Source organism: Salvelinus fontinalis, chromosome 4 (genome assembly GCF_029448725.1).
Source record: "Salvelinus fontinalis isolate EN_2023a chromosome 4, ASM2944872v1, whole genome shotgun sequence".
NCBI lineage: Eukaryota > Metazoa > Chordata > Actinopteri > Salmoniformes > Salmonidae > Salvelinus > Salvelinus fontinalis.
Window position 1 is genome coordinate 12380237 of NC_074668.1, and position 15308 is coordinate 12395544.

The 15308-nt window shown below is 44.6% G+C and overlaps 2 protein-coding genes across 9 annotated transcripts in view; one reads left to right on the top strand and one right to left on the bottom strand.

Moving 5' to 3' along the window:
- The first annotated feature begins 598 nt into the window (after window positions 1–598).
- LOC129853103 (acyl-coenzyme A thioesterase MBLAC2-like) lies at window positions 599–6957 on the top strand. Its single transcript, XM_055918818.1, has 2 exons — window positions 599–1298; window positions 4117–6957. The coding sequence occupies exons 1-2, from the start codon at window positions 857–859 to the stop codon at window positions 4503–4505; spliced, it is 831 nt and encodes a 276-aa protein (XP_055774793.1). The 5' UTR covers window positions 599–856; the 3' UTR covers window positions 4506–6957.
- rtkna (rhotekin a) overlaps window positions 6900–15308 on the bottom strand; it is a 108657-nt gene continuing 100248 nt past the window's right edge. For 3 of the 8 annotated variants that reach the window (XM_055918810.1, XM_055918814.1, XM_055918816.1), the window contains exons 6-12: window positions 13255–13479; window positions 12940–13034; window positions 12251–12357; window positions 12039–12170; window positions 11064–11229; window positions 10747–10851; window positions 6900–8983 (exon numbers count right to left, since the gene is read on the bottom strand). In XM_055918810.1, the coding sequence (XP_055774785.1) occupies window positions 8373–8983; window positions 10747–10851; window positions 11064–11229; window positions 12039–12170; window positions 12251–12357; window positions 12940–13034; window positions 13255–13479 (1441 nt within the window). In that variant the 3' untranslated portion in view covers window positions 6900–8372. Of the gene's footprint in view, window positions 8984–9153; window positions 9255–10746; window positions 10852–11063; window positions 11230–12038; window positions 12171–12250; window positions 12358–12939; window positions 13035–13254; window positions 13480–15308 lie in introns of those variants that run through there. The other 5 variants (XM_055918811.1, XM_055918815.1, XM_055918813.1 and 2 more) reach the window with 4 other exon arrangements.

Genomic DNA, 15308 nt, shown 5'->3' on the forward strand with positions numbered 1-15308 from the left:
AACACCTAAAGATTTTGCAATTGTTTTAGATGCCTTTCCCTCAGGTGTTGCTTTATTATTCAGGAACGTGTCAAGACCTGACCCTCAGAACCTACCTTCCATTAACCCTGTTGACTCATCAGCAGGAAAGATTTGTTTCTCTATTGGTCCATTCAACAACAGAGTGATACGAACCTTGTTTCAGCAGGATGTTGTTAATGTCATGCCTTATTGGAACGGTTTTATTGATAATATCTATGTACTTTCTGTATTGATTTGTTGTTAATAAAAATTATAAAAATTACAATTAAAAAAAAGGGACTGAGGGGATAGTGTGTCTTTTAAGTGTTTGGACTACATACCAGGGCTGAGGGGGCTTACGTTGCAAACTTCCCTTGCTTGGCTAATCATTGGACTTCCCTCCGAGATGGCGGCAGGGATTCCCCCAAGGGCATAAGGCGAGGGTGTGTGTTTTAAGTGTTTGGACCGCACATGGAGGCCATAGACGCAATGAGGATTTTTTGCGAAAAGTGTCGGAGGTCTGAGTGGCTGGTTACGGTAAGCTCTGGTTGGTCAATCGCGGTTCAGGGGCGGAGTTTACAGCAGGGTCAATTGGATGGAAACCGTTCGCACACAACTGATGCTTTGTAGCGTTGCATTCATGACGGTGGGTGTGTTCGCTTTGCTGTTCTTTGCTGACAGTTAGTGTTTGGTTTCACATTATATTCGTTCAGTCAACATGCGTTCCTCCCACAAGGGTGTATCCGGCGACCACCATTATTTTTTTTGCTTAAATATAGTGATATTATAGTACCTGTGCAGCAACAAAATTGATCGCATAACATATTTGATTATTACGCCAAGTGCATGAACTGGGATGTCTGCAACGGACTGGTACGCGCACAAATCCCTCGGAGAAGGTCTGTACTGGATCCAGGAGAAGTTTTTTGAATCTTCAAACAGAGCAAATATTTGGCTCCTTCGAGGATCTCACCAAGATGTAGTGATAGACACGGGCTTGGGGTTGAGGAGTTTACCAGATTACATTAACACCAAAGGTCTGCTTGGAGACGACCCGCAGCGAAAGAACCCCATTTTGGCGATCGCCACCCACGCCCACTTCGACCACTCAGGTGGTCTGCATCAGTTCGAACAGGTGGGAGTCCACAGCGCAGAGGTCGATGCACTGGCCAACGGAGACAACTTCGAGACCGTCACGTGGCTGTCCGACAGAGAGATAGTCCAGGCTCCCTGGCCAGGATGGAGGGCCAGAGAATACAGAGTCAAGGCTGTACAACCAACACACATACTACAAGAAGGTAATAACCAAACCATACAATCTAGTGGTTATGGTACACCAATGTGGTGGCATGATTGTTGCCAGTAATCAGAAAGATCATTAGCTGTGTTCAGTCTCTAATGCATGATATGGATTTGAGAGAAGGATATGGTCAATATGAATGTAATTACACAGTCCTTAAAGGATGTGGATTTGCCCCTTGTTACAGAAAATCGACATTGCATTGGAATCCGCTTTCACATTAAGCTGCATCCCATAGGGAAATGTATACTGCAGAGTAGACTTGGCAGGGCACCAACACTGACCTCCCAACTCACTCACTCACACACACACACACACACACACACACACACACACACACACACACACACACACACACACACACACACACACACACACACACACACACACACACACACACACACACTAGAGGTCTTCATTGATCCACCTATACCCAAGACCCGATCCAGGACCTGAGCGGGTCCGGATCCAGAATTCTAAATAATGTCACTTGTCTTTGTCAGATCTGATATGATTGTCACGGGTCTCAGGTATGTGTAATTTTAACTGATTTGTCCGGAAGGGCCCGTTCAGATCCAATCGTGACTGCTGCAGGAGAGAGAGAGAGAGAGAGCGCCTACATTTTATAATTTATGCTGCTGCTCTTGCTTTTCACACCGACACAGACACCCACATACACATACACATGATAACACACACACTCTACACACACACATACACATGGATTTTGTATTGTAGATAAACTATATATACAACAGTGTGTGGACATCACTTCAATAGTGGATTTGGCTATTTCAGCCACACCCATTGCTGACTGGTGTATAAAATTGAGCACACAGCCATGCAATCTCCATAGACAAACAATCGCAGTAGAATGGCCTTACTGAAGAGCTCAGTGACTTTCAACGTGGCAGCGTCATAGAATGCCACCTTTCCAACAAGTTTGTCAAATGTCTGCCCTACTAGAGCTGCCCCGGTCAACTGTAAGTGCTGTTATTGTGAAGTGGAAACGTCTAGGAGCAACAACGTCTCGGATGCGAGGTGGTAGGCTACACAAGCTCACAGAACGGGACGACTGACTGTTGAAGCGTGCAGCACGTGTAAAAATAGTCTGTCCTCAGTTGCACACAATGCTAAGATCACCATGCGCAATGCCAAGCATTGGCTGGAGTGGTGTAAAGCTCGCCGCCATTGGACTCTGGAGCAGTGAAAACACGTTCTCTGGAGTGATGAAACACGCTTCCCCATCTTGCAGTCCGACGGATGAATCTAGGTTTGGCGGATGAGGATTAATGGTCTGGGGCTGTTTTTCATGGTTCAGGCCCCTTGGTTGCAGTGAAGGGAAATCTTAACGATACAGCATACAATGACATTCTAGACGATTCTGTGCTTGCAACTTTGTGGCAACAGTTTGGTGGAAGGCCCTTTCCTATTTCAGCATGACAATGCCCCTGCGCACAAAGCGAGGTCCATACAGAAATGGTTGGTTGAGATTGGTGTGGGAGAACTTGACTGGCCTGCACAGAGCCCTGACCTCAACCCCATCGAACACCTTTGGGATGAATTGGAACGCCGACTGCGAGCCAGGACTAATCGCCCAACATCAGTGCCCGACCTCACTAATGCTCTTGTGGTTGAATGGAAGCAAGTCCCCACATCAATGTTCCAACATCTAGTGGAAATCCTTCCCAGAAGAGTGGAGACTGTTATAGCAGCAAAGGGGGGACCAACTCCATATTAATGATTAAGATTTTGGAATGAGATGTTCGATGAGCAGGTGTCCACATACATTTGGTCATGTATTGTATGTGGTACTAGAGTAGTGGCCTGATGGCACACACTTAATGTGTTGTGAAAAGTATTATGACATGTAGTCATGTAATATTTAGATTTTGTATATAACTGCCTTAATGTTGCTGCACCCCAGGAAAAGATCCTTAATAAATACAAATACAAGAGTGGAGCGTGGTGCGTGTAGCGTGTTGTTGACCAATCATGAGTCATCAAAGCGGCATTATAAACTGGGTGGTTCGAGCCGTTAATGCTGATTGACTACAGCTGTGGTATATCATACCGTTTACCACGGGTATGACAAAACATTTATTTTTACTGCTCTAATGACGTTGGTAACCAGTATATAATAGCAATAAGGCACCTTGAGGCTTTGTGATATATGGCCAATATACCACGGCTAAGCGCTGTGTCCATAAGAACAGCTCTTAGCCCGTGGTATATTGGCCATATACCTCACCTGCTTGGGCCTTATTGCTAAAATAGGCTACAGCCGTAGAGCCTCGCTCTGTGTGTGGCAAAAGTTTTAAGATATCTACACGAATCAATGGAAGATGGAATTAAAATGACAGAATTAAAAGTTAAAGGAGAAGGACGGCATCTGGATCCAACCAGGTCTGTACGGACCGGCTCTAGTTGTCCTCAGGTCCATTTGGAACGATCTCTATATTTAAAAAAACAGATGCATATCAGGTCCGGATGGGAAAGCTCCAGGTCCATTTTGGAATTTGGACCCATGAAGATGTCTAAAACAAACAAGCACGCACGCGCACGCACGCACACACACACACTCCTGAACCATATTCTTCATCATAGCAGGTCTTTTGACCCGTCTTGTTTAATTTTCACTCATTGCTGCTCACTTGACAAAGTTGGAGCAAACTCTCCCCATCTAGCGTCCTATCCCTGTGTAATTTGTGCGCCAGTCAATACATTTCTGCTGTGTCAGTGCTGCAATGCAGTTGGAATATCTTATTGCTCAATGAGTCAATTTTCCCCGTCTCTCTCTCCTTGCTCTCCCTCAGGTGATGTCATCAACCTGGGCGACAGGCAGCTGACGGTGCTGCACATGCCCGGCCACTCCCGGGGAAGCATCTGCCTGCACGACGGGGACAACAAGATGCTGTTCAGCGGGGATGTGGTCTATGACGGAGCCATGATCGACTGGCTGCCCACCAGCCGGGTCAGCGACTACGTCAGTAGCTGTGAGCGCCTGGTGGGGCTGGTGGATAGTGAGCAGGTGGACCAGGTAATGCCGGGACACTATCACACGTTTGGTGCAAAACGGCTCCACCACATTGCCTCGGGGTACATCGACAGAGCCGGCACCTGCCCGGCACGCTTCTCCACATTTGCCTGGAGGACCTTGGCCGGATTGGCGCTACGGGCGTCCAACACACGTGGCATCTGCTAGCCACATGAAGAGGCTGGCACCCCAGGTTGAATCTTTTGCAGAGTTAGACTGGGGGATGTGAGGAAGATAATTCACCCCCTCAATTAACAGGATTTCCTTGTACTGTCTATTATAAACTGATGTGATCCAATGTATGTTATTTTAAATGATTCATCAAAATGCCCCCATTGAATTACATCAGGCAATGATTGACAGAATATTAAGATTCCCATTATTACAGGATTCATTAAAGACTGGAAAATTAATCTTGTTTATTATGTAATATTAAGATAAATATTAAGTTGTGTGATCGTTGGAATGCTCTTTCCCATGAGGTAGCCTAGTAGTTAGAGCGTTGGATTAGTAACTGAAAGGTTGCAAGTTCAAATCCCCGAGCTGACAAGGTACAAATCTGTCGTTCTGCCCCTGAACAGTTAACCCACTGTTCCTAGGCCGTCATTGAAAATAAGAAATTGTTCTTAACTGACTTACCTAGTAAAAAAATCAAATATGACAGTGTTTCTTAACCCCAGTACCTCGGGAGTCCCCACAACTACTTAAGCTCTTGATCATTAGTTGAATCAGGTGTGCTATCCCTGAGCTAAAACATATTTAAGAAACCATAGGGAGGCCCGCTTGGACTGGAGATGAATAACATAGTTCCCTTAGGGGACACAATGTGACAGCACAACACCTACACAGAGACCAACAGACACAGACAGACAGAGGGCATGACTCATCAGTATCTTTTATAACCTTGTCCCCCAGGCTAAGAGAGAGGGAGCTGGTGGAGGAGACCTATATATTTTGTAACACTAGTCTTGGGCGGGCCAAGTTTTTTTTCGGGCCGCCTATGAATAAAAAAAAATAACATTTACGGGGCGGATTTTTTTTGTCAGTGTTATCTAATATTTATATATTTATTAATTCCATTATTTTACTTTTAGATCTGTGTGTATTGTTGTGAATTGTTTTTAGATACTACTGCACTGTTAGAGCTAGGAACACAAGGATTTCCGCTACACCCGCAATAACATCTGCTAAATATGTGTATGTGACCAATAAAACTTGATTGACTAAAAACAGATATAAAGTATGTAGAAAAGATAAATGGGCCTATATATTTATAACTAGGATTATCTTTGAGAACTAACAATCACTGAAATAAAAGCTAGACAGTCAGGGAGAATAATTTAAAAAACATTTTTTTATGGATTTTGTTTGAGTCACTCAAACTTTTAGATTTGTGTGTCATTGCAAAATGTGTAGAATTGTAGGACATTTTCCTTAAAGAAAAAAAAGTCAGCCTCATTGAAAAATGTGTGGAATTGCAGGAACTTTGCTTTAGAGCAGCTACATGTAGTCACTGGGGCCAACAGGAGGGACTCTAAGTATTTGTTAGTTCTCAAAGAGAATAAAGTTCCTGCAATTCTCCACATTTTGCAATGAGGCTGACTTTTTTCTTTTAAGAAAATGTCCTACAATTCTACACATTTTGCCATGGTTTATGCTGTCTGAGTGACTCAAACAACATCCATTAATTTAAAAAAAATAATTCTCCCTGACTGTCTAGCTTTTATTTCAGTGATTAAGTCAACAGCTGCACCATTGGCCATGCCCCCCACCTAAACCCCATTTTAATCCAGAAAAAGCCCCGCACTGTATAATCCATCACACTCGCCATAGAATAAAAGTGTTAGCACATTCTTGAAATGAGACAATCCAGTTACTGTGTGGTTTTTACTTTCAACACTGTGAAAATGGCATTTAACAACAAGCACAAATTCCTATTGAAAGATTCATGTGACAGTTTGGCTGCTTCCCAATTCTTTACCCTTTTCCCAAAGTGTGCACTTTTACACTCCACATCATAGATTTAACAATGGTGGAAACTCTGTCTAGCAAAGGATTTTACCAATTCACAATTATTTTAAATCCATGACTGTTAATGTGTGGAAGTGCACACTGGGAGACGGGTGGAGAATCGCGACGCAGCCTTGGATTCCGTGTGCAGAGAATGATCGTGATAACTAGGTCAATGGCTCTTGGAGTACATTCAGACTTCAACTTTAAATGGATGAAATATTAATTCCGTCTCTAAACTATATATAAAACTATATATAAACAAAATACTTTGGCATGCACTCGTTTTATTATTTATTTTGAATAAAGTGTGTGGACATGCTCTGTAAATTGAATGGGTCTATGTTGACATAGGTTTTTGGTCAACTGACACAGAGTTAGTCAACATTGACAAAAAGCACATGGTGGTTGATCGAGAGTGATGTTTGATCTAGGGTTAGTGGATGGCTTTAATCCTCATGTCATACTGAGGTGACATTTCTACTGGGATTATATGATGTATATAATTTCCACTAAAAGGAGAGATATGACAGAATAAATAATCCAAGGCTGTTTCTGAATGGATACACCATTTATTATTGTTATGTTTAATACAGTATTTAAAACATGACTGAGAGTCCTTATTTCTTTCTCCCCCAGGATGACGTGCATGCAGACAGTCTGCTAACACAAGACACTCTTGTTAACATTCAATGTTATCTATTAGACACAGTTATAGATATGCAATCTGTTAAAATAAATCAATATAGCTGTATTTATAACAAAATCAATCACGTAATAATGTATAAGAAAAAGAAGAGTTTTGTTAACTTATTAAAAAAACTTTACAGTAACAAATGCCACTTTGAAGCATGTACAGTTGTTTTACTCTGAGTAAAAAGGAGTGTGCCAGCTGTGAGCCCTTGGGACACAGTGGCATGTTAGAAAGTCCATTAGAAGCACAGGGATTGTTAGGCTTTACTGCACAGACCAGGGACGCACCTACCCCTGCCCACCTCATCACTTAACCAATACAATCAGCTGCTTGGCATTAGGTGAAAGACTACACTATTTTAAGACAAAAAACACAACACAATATTTTCTAGAGATCAATATTTCCTGCATTGCATATTTGATCGATTACAATGTTTCATATCATATTGCAGCAGAATTCTGAGACCGGTTTGCCGGGCATAACGTTATGACTGTAGTACCACAAACCAAGCTATAAATCAACAAAAGAGGTCAGAGTTGTGGGATTCCAAAACTCTTTACCCATGTATGCACATTCCCAGGTTCTACGCTCTTCAGTCAGTACATTTGCACCTGGTACTTGAAAGAGGCAGTGTAATACAGGAGTTAATATGGCTTCTCGTGATTATGTAGTACATTACCTTAGGCTTCCTTCAATTCATTATAATTACTCCATACATTGGTACAAATAATTGTTGTCAGTTTCTTAACGGAATGTCCTGGTGAACTCAAATATTGGTTGATGTGTATTAGGTCTACAATGTGTTAATGAATGTAGGGGAAGTTCTGGAAACCCAGCCGAGGAAGTGACCCTGGTGTTATCACAGTAGTAACAAGTAGCACAGTAAATTAATGGGAGCACAGTTGCATTAAGTTGAGCTTTCAAAATTCATTCACTTTCTGAGAAGTTTAAAGATCTGAAACAACATATTCCTCGACTTCGAGCACAATCATGCAATAAGCAAATCAGTGTATTAGTAGTTTCAGAGGACTTTTTCTGGCAGTATTTAATTGCTATTACAGGCGACAGTGGGTCTTAGCCATTTGAATAGATCACAAGTTACACCAACAACCCTCTGACCACATTCAGATACTAAACATTCACATACACTGACAATTCACAATTCTCCTGTCATTAGAGTGAAGTCATTCCAGTTAATACCAACGCCCTTTCATCAGAGAGGAAGTGGGGGCTTCCTTCCTGTCAGTTCTTACCAGGACCTTGGGTGATCTGGGGGTCTGAGCTGGGTTATACCTGGCTCTGTGGTTTAGATGAGTGGGGTCTGAGCTGGGTTATACCTGGCTCTGGAGCCAATTCCGGGGGTCCAGTTTAGCCCTCAAGTTCCTGAGGCTCTGACGGGCCGAAGAGGGGCGTGAGAAAGGGGTGCCGTCTGACAACTCAGGGCTGTGGCTGCCCTCGCTGGAGCTGTTACTGGAGGTAGAGCTGGAGCAGGACAGGGTGGCCTGGGGGACGCATTGGGCTGGGATGGGGGCAAGGGAGGAGGAGGAGGGGGGCTGACAGGAGCACTGTAACACCCCTCCATACCCCCTGCCCCTGAGGGTGCTGAGCTTGGCGTCCAGGGAGAGGGTGCGGGGGCGGAAGTGTGAGGAGGGGGAGGAGAGGGAGAGGGGCTCTGCCCAGCCACTGTAGCGGGAGCAAGGGCTGGTGCTGCAGGGGCTGTCGCTGTCCGAGGTCAGGCTGGCTTCTGAGGAGAGCAGGCCGGGCCGGGGGCAGCGCAGGGGGCTGTGGGGGAGGCGGTTGTGGGTGCGGGGGCAACCAGGAGACTCCTCGAACAGGGACATCCAGGGAGGAGAGGTCCCCAGTTGGCTCCTCAGCTCCAGCTCCTCCATCCGCCGCGCCAGGATGTCCGTCACCGTACTGATGTCATCAGAGGTGTCAATAACTAGGAGGAACAGAGGAAAGTCATTACTGTGGTCGGACAGACCGTCCTAATAACGCTGAGACAGTGGAATACAGTTCAGAGAGGCTAGACCTAGACTTGGTGATGCTAGTTGAAGGGGGGGGTGGGGTCAGGTTCAATACTGCAGTGTGTGAGTGGACCCCACTGGTACTTCACCTGTCGTTGTAATAGGAGGAGAGCAGAGCACGAATCTCAGCAGACACAGCATTATCCTGCAGCAAGATACCCTCACAGGACGGGATGGTGAGGGGGGCTAGGGTCCAGGGGGGGTGGGGGGGTGGGGGGGTGGTGGGCAGGTATGTGCATTGACGGGCAGGGTGAAATAAAGTTGTGATACATGATTTGGGGAATAAATTGATGTGCATAACGCGGTAAAAAGGAGTTCATTTAGAATGTATGAATATTAGAATTCCATTGGAGTGTAAAATTAACAATGATGGGAATAGAATGATAATGATGGGAAAAAGGGGGGAAATGTAATTTGAGCACAGGAACAAGGGAGAGTGGCAGGGAAGGTGATAGCCAAAAAGGAAGGAATGAGAAACACAAAGAGAGAGAGAGATAAAGGAAGAGAGAGAGAGAGAGTCAGCACGTCAGAGAAAAGAACACTTCCATCCATTATGCATAGAGGTTGGTTGGTGTGCTAGTGTGGTGGCAGGCAGCTCAGAGTAGAGTCCGATGGAGAGCTCATGCATATGTACCACCACTGTTAGAACAGTCAGAAACACGCATGTGGTTAAGGGGACTATCATCCTGTGGAAATATACTGAACAAAATTTAAAGTGTTGGTCCCATGTTTCATGAGCTGAAATAAAAATCCCAGAAATGTTCCATACGCACAAAAAGCTTATCTCTAAGATTTTGCCCACACATTTGTTTACATCCCTGGTAGTGAGCATTTCTCTTTTGCCAAGATTATCCATCCACCTGACAGGTGTGGCATATCAAGAAGCTGATTAAACAGCATGATCATTACACAGATGCACCTGGTGCTGAGGACAATAAAAGGCCACTCTAAAATGTGCAGTTTTGTCACACAACAAAATGACACAGATGTCTCAAGTTTTGATGGAGTGTGCAATTGGCATGCTGACTGCAGGAATGTCCACCAGAGCTGTTGACAGAGAATTTCTCTACCATAAGCCGCCTCCAAGGTTGTTTTAGAGAATTTGGCAGTACATTGAACCAGCCACACAACTGCAGACCACGTATAACCACGCCAGCCCAGGACCTCCACATCCGGCTTCTTTACCTGTGGGATCATCTGAGACCAGCCACCCCGACAGCTGATGAAATTGAGAAGTATTTCTGTCTGTAATAAAGCCATTTTTTCCGGGATTTTTTATTTATTGGCTGGGCCTGTCTCCCAAGTGGGTGGGCCTACCCATGGCTGCGCCCCTGCCCCGTCATGTGAAATCTATAGATTAGTGCCTCATTTATTTATTTCTATTGACTGATTTCCTTATATGAACTGTAACTGAGTAAAATCATTGAAATTGTTGCATGTTGTATTTATATATTTTTGTTCCGTATATATTTAAATGTATTTGTTTTTGTAAACCTATTAACCTATTATTAAGCTATGATTTTTGTAACCCTAAACTTATAAACTAACTAACAAATTACTATATGTTCTAGATTTATTACTAATAAATAAAAGCGGAAAGAAACTCAAGTCTAAGTGTCCTCAACATATTACTGATCCATATAAAAAGTATTATGGACAATTTGGGTCGCTGTCTTACCCATTTCGTGGTAAAGAGAACCCTGTTTCGATGTGACCAGGGTTGGTTTCCGGGGCGATGGCAGCTCAATCTTCATTAAGTCGTCACAGCACTGCTTCCATTGGCCTGCAGGGAAGAAGGAAACTGTCAGTCATCTTCCAACATCCAATCAACCTGAGAAAACCACTAACGACACATCAGGAGTCAATGAGCACATGAACAAGAGCATATCAGGACCTATAGTGTAGGGTGTGTATGTCTACTCAAGGGCCAGGAGTTTTCCCCTGAGCTCACCAATGAAGAACTCAGGCCCCTAATCATGTGATCAGCCTACTTACTCATGTCATAGAACTGTTGCCAGAAGGCCTCCATCCAGCGGTGTGTGTCTTCACGACTGTCTGCTGAGAGTGTGTGTGTCACCTCCTCTCCTCCATAATGGTTACTGATACAGATACTCTGGGCCTTATTGTGGCGGTCCTTCTCCGACGCCCGTATTCTCGTCTTCTAACACACCGGATACACACACACACAATCAGCTAATAATGTTGCATTTGACCAAATGATTCAATAACCCCCCCCCAAAAAGATGAATTTAAGCATCAAAGCATTTATTTTCTCGTCAACTCACAGTGCGTGAATGCCCTTACTGACACACAGAGCAGTGAGTGACATATATGCCAAGTCCACTCAAGTAACCGCAAGCATGAATCTGTCCCAGTTATCAGCTATCCAGGCTGTATCACATCCGGCCGTGATTGAGAGTCTCATAGGGCGGTGCACAATTGGCCCAGCATGGTCCAGGTTTGGCCCGGGGTAGGCCGTCATTGTAAATAAGAATTTGTTCTTAACTGACTTGCCTAGTTAAATACGTCCCAATTGTCTCTCATTCCTCCCAAAGTGTGCACATGTTCACTTCCCTTCACTAATTTGAAAGGAAATGACTGGTATAATGGGTGGAAACTTCCTGTAGCCCATGCCTCCACCAATCCAATGCTTTGGGAAGTAGTAAACGAGTGTACATTTCAGGAGAAAGGAGATAATATTGTGACACCCTAAAGACAGTACTCCAAATGTATTTCCCCATCCCCACCAGTAGGTGGCAGCAGTGCCCTGTTCCGCCTCACTGGGTTCAGCTTGATTCTGATAGCAGAGCAGTCAGAGCTGCTGATTGATGCATGATTCTACAGAACTGTCTCTGTCTGAAGCTGAATGAGGACTTTTTGCTGTGGGTCAGGGGCCACCAGCTAGCATGCTTTATTGTTTCATGTTGAGAGTGTGCGTATGTGGGACGTTTTTTTTCTCCATCCACTGACCTTATTGATGGAAATGGTAAAAGCCGGCTCTATGTTAGCCTCTACATCCTCTTGCCGGTGGTAACAGAAAAGGTTTGTCCCTTTAAGGACGCCGTAGACGTTTGTCCAACTCTGAGGGTCACCTCCAAACTGCTGTGAGAGATAGAGACGCTAATTAGAGAGAGAGAGAGACATGCCTTGCTATCCTCTCAAACACACACAGACACCCTCACCTTGACCTTCAAGCAGCCGCTCATCATCTGTTGGGTCATACAGTGAGGCTGGGCAGCCAGGCGACAACACACATTGCCGTAGAGAGGCACCCAGTGTGAACACTCCTCTACAGGGAACGACAGAGTGGGATAGAGAGAGAAAGGAATGAAACATCTACACACACACACACACACACACACACACACACACACACACACACACACACACACACACACACACACACACACACAATAGCAGGGAATAAAAGTGTCACAGCTGCAAGGTGAGCCCCGAACAACAGTGGAGTGCCCATCAAACTTTATTATAGCTGTAAGTAAGGGGCAATGAATTAAGCAGCAGCACATGTCATGGTGTCTACTCCCCTGTTCACCTTATCATTGGAGTTTTACACAGCACTGACACCAATTTATTACTATGACCTTGACAATGACTGTCAGACAGCTAACATCGTGGCTGGGAGAGGGAGGGAGACTGGGATAAATGGAGAGAGAAAGACATGGGGAAAGAGGATATCTAGTCAGTAGCACAACAATGCATTCAACCAAAATGTGTCTTCTGCATTTAACCCTCTGAATCAGAGAGGTGTGGGGAGCTGAGAGAGCGAGAGGTACTGAAACAGAGGGAGGGAGAGAAAGAGAAGACCCATATTTACTGTACATGGATAAACCACATCCCTACTGTGACCTACCGTTGCCCGAGATGCTGAGGTCATGTGTGCGGAAGCTGTCCTGGACGTGTGACAGTGACAGGGTGGTGTGGGCCAAGAGATGGTACTTCGGTCCCCTGTGAACAGAACACATGGCAGAGGCACTGGTGAGCTGTGTGACTGTGGAACTAAATACACACGTCGGTGTCTACGTCAGTGACTTTGTGTGGGTGTTTCGCTGCAGGACTGCATACGTGTCTGTATGAATGACTGTACACTACATGCCTAGAAATACGTCTCAGGGTGTGTGAATATCACTAGAGAAGTAGCGTGTGTACACAACATAAACACACTCACACAACTGTGGGCAGAGGCAGCAGCAGCGTGGCTCCTCCTCCGTTGCTGATGGGGCTGCAGGCTCCAGGGTCCATGGCGACGCGGAGCTTCTTCCCTGCCGAACGGCCCAGAGAGCTGCTCAGTTTGCTGGCTAGTTTCCGAGACGTGCTCCCTGTCGAGTAGTCCTCCTCTGAACAGCAGCTGTACAGCTCCACGCGCAGCTCAAATCCCGGGCTGGCCTCACTGCTTGATACGGCAAACACATATGGAGAGATACACAGTTATACGTGCATAGAAATGCATGCACACAGCAAAGACAAATATATACAAACCCACACAGTCACACACACCGAAAACACATGCATACACAGAATGTACACTGAGTGTACAAACATTAAGAACACCTTCCTAATATTCAGTTGCAGACCCTTTTGCTCTCAGAACAGCCTCAGTTTGTCGGGTCATGGATTCTACAAGGTGTTGAACGTGTTCCACAGGGATGCTGGTCCATGTTGACTCCAATGCTTCCCACAGTTGTGTCAAGTTGGCTGGATGTCCTTTGGGTGGTGGACCATTCTTGATACACACGGGAAACTGTTGTGTGTGAAAACCCCAGCAACATTGCAGTTCATAACACAAACCAATGCGCCTGGCACCTACTACCATACTAAAATCTTTTGTCTTGCCCATTCACCCTCAACTGGTGAATGGCACACACACACAATCCATGTCTCAATAATCTCAAGGCTTAAACATCCTTCTTTCACCTGTCTCCTCCCCTTCATCTACACTGATTGAAGTGGATTTAACAAGTGACATCAATAAAGGATCATAGCTTTCACCTGGATCCACCTGTCAGTCTATGTCATGGAAAGAGCAGGTGTTCATAATGGTTTGTACAGTCAGTGTACAGTACCAGTCAAAAGTTTGGACACCTACTCATTCAATGGTTTTTCTTTATTTTTACTATTTTCTACATTGTAGGATAATAGTGAAGACACCAAAACGATGAAATAACACATATGGAATATTTAGTAATCATAAAAGTGATAAACAAATCAAAATATATTTTATATTTGAGATTCCTCAAAGTAACCACCCTTTGCCTTGATGACAGCTTTGCAAACTCTTGGCATTCTCTCAACCAGCTTCATGAGGTAATCACCTGGAATGCATTTCAATTAACAGGTATTCCTTGTTAAAGTTCATTTGTGGAATGTCTTTCCTTCTTAATGTGTTGAGCCAATCAGTTGTGTTGTGACAAGGTAGGGGGGTATATAGAAGATAGCCCTATTTGGTAAAAGACCAAGTCCATGTTATGGCAAGAACAGAACAAATAAGCAAAGAGAAACGACAGTCCATCATTACTTTAAGACATGAAGGTCAGTCAATGCGGAAAATGTCAAGAACTTTTAACGTTTCTTCAACTGCAGTCGGAAAAACCATCAAGCACTATGTTGAAACTGGCTCTCATGAGTAACGCCACAGGAAAGGAAGACCAAGAGTTACCTCTACTACTGAGGATAAGTTCATTAGAGTTACCAGCCTCAGAAATTGCAGCCCAAATAAATGTTTCACAGAGTTCAAGTAACAGAGACATCTCAACATCAACTGTTTAGAGGAGACTGTGTGAATCAGGCCTTCGTGGTTGAATTGCTGCAAAGAAACGACTACTAAAGGACACCAATTAGGACAAGAGACTTGCTTGGGCCAAGAAACACGAGCAATGGATATTAGACCGGTGGAAATCTGTCCTTTGGTCTGATGAGTCCAAATTTCAGATTTTTGGTTCCAACCACCGTGTCTTTGTGAGATGCAGAGTAGGTGAACGGATGATCTCCACATGTGTGGTTCCCACCGTGAAGCATGGAGGCGCAGGTGTGATGGTACATTGCTGGTGACACTGTCAGTGATTTGTTTAGAATTCAAGGCACACTTAACCAGCATGGCTACCACAGCATTCTGCAGCGATATGCCATCCCACATGGTTTGCGCTTAGTGGGACTGTCATTTGTTTTTCAACAGGACAATGAATCAACAGACCTCCAGGCTGTGTAAGGGCTATTTGACCAAGA

Bases quoted from the DNA above. Each gene is read 5' to 3' on its own strand.
- LOC129853103 (XM_055918818.1), top strand. From the start codon at position 857: ATGTCTGCAACGGACTGGTACGCGCACAAATCCCTCGGAGAAGGTCTG. The intron at 1,299-4,116 runs GTAATAACCAAA...GCTCTCCCTCAG, and splicing joins AACACACATACTACAAGAAG to GTGATGTCATCAACCTGGGC.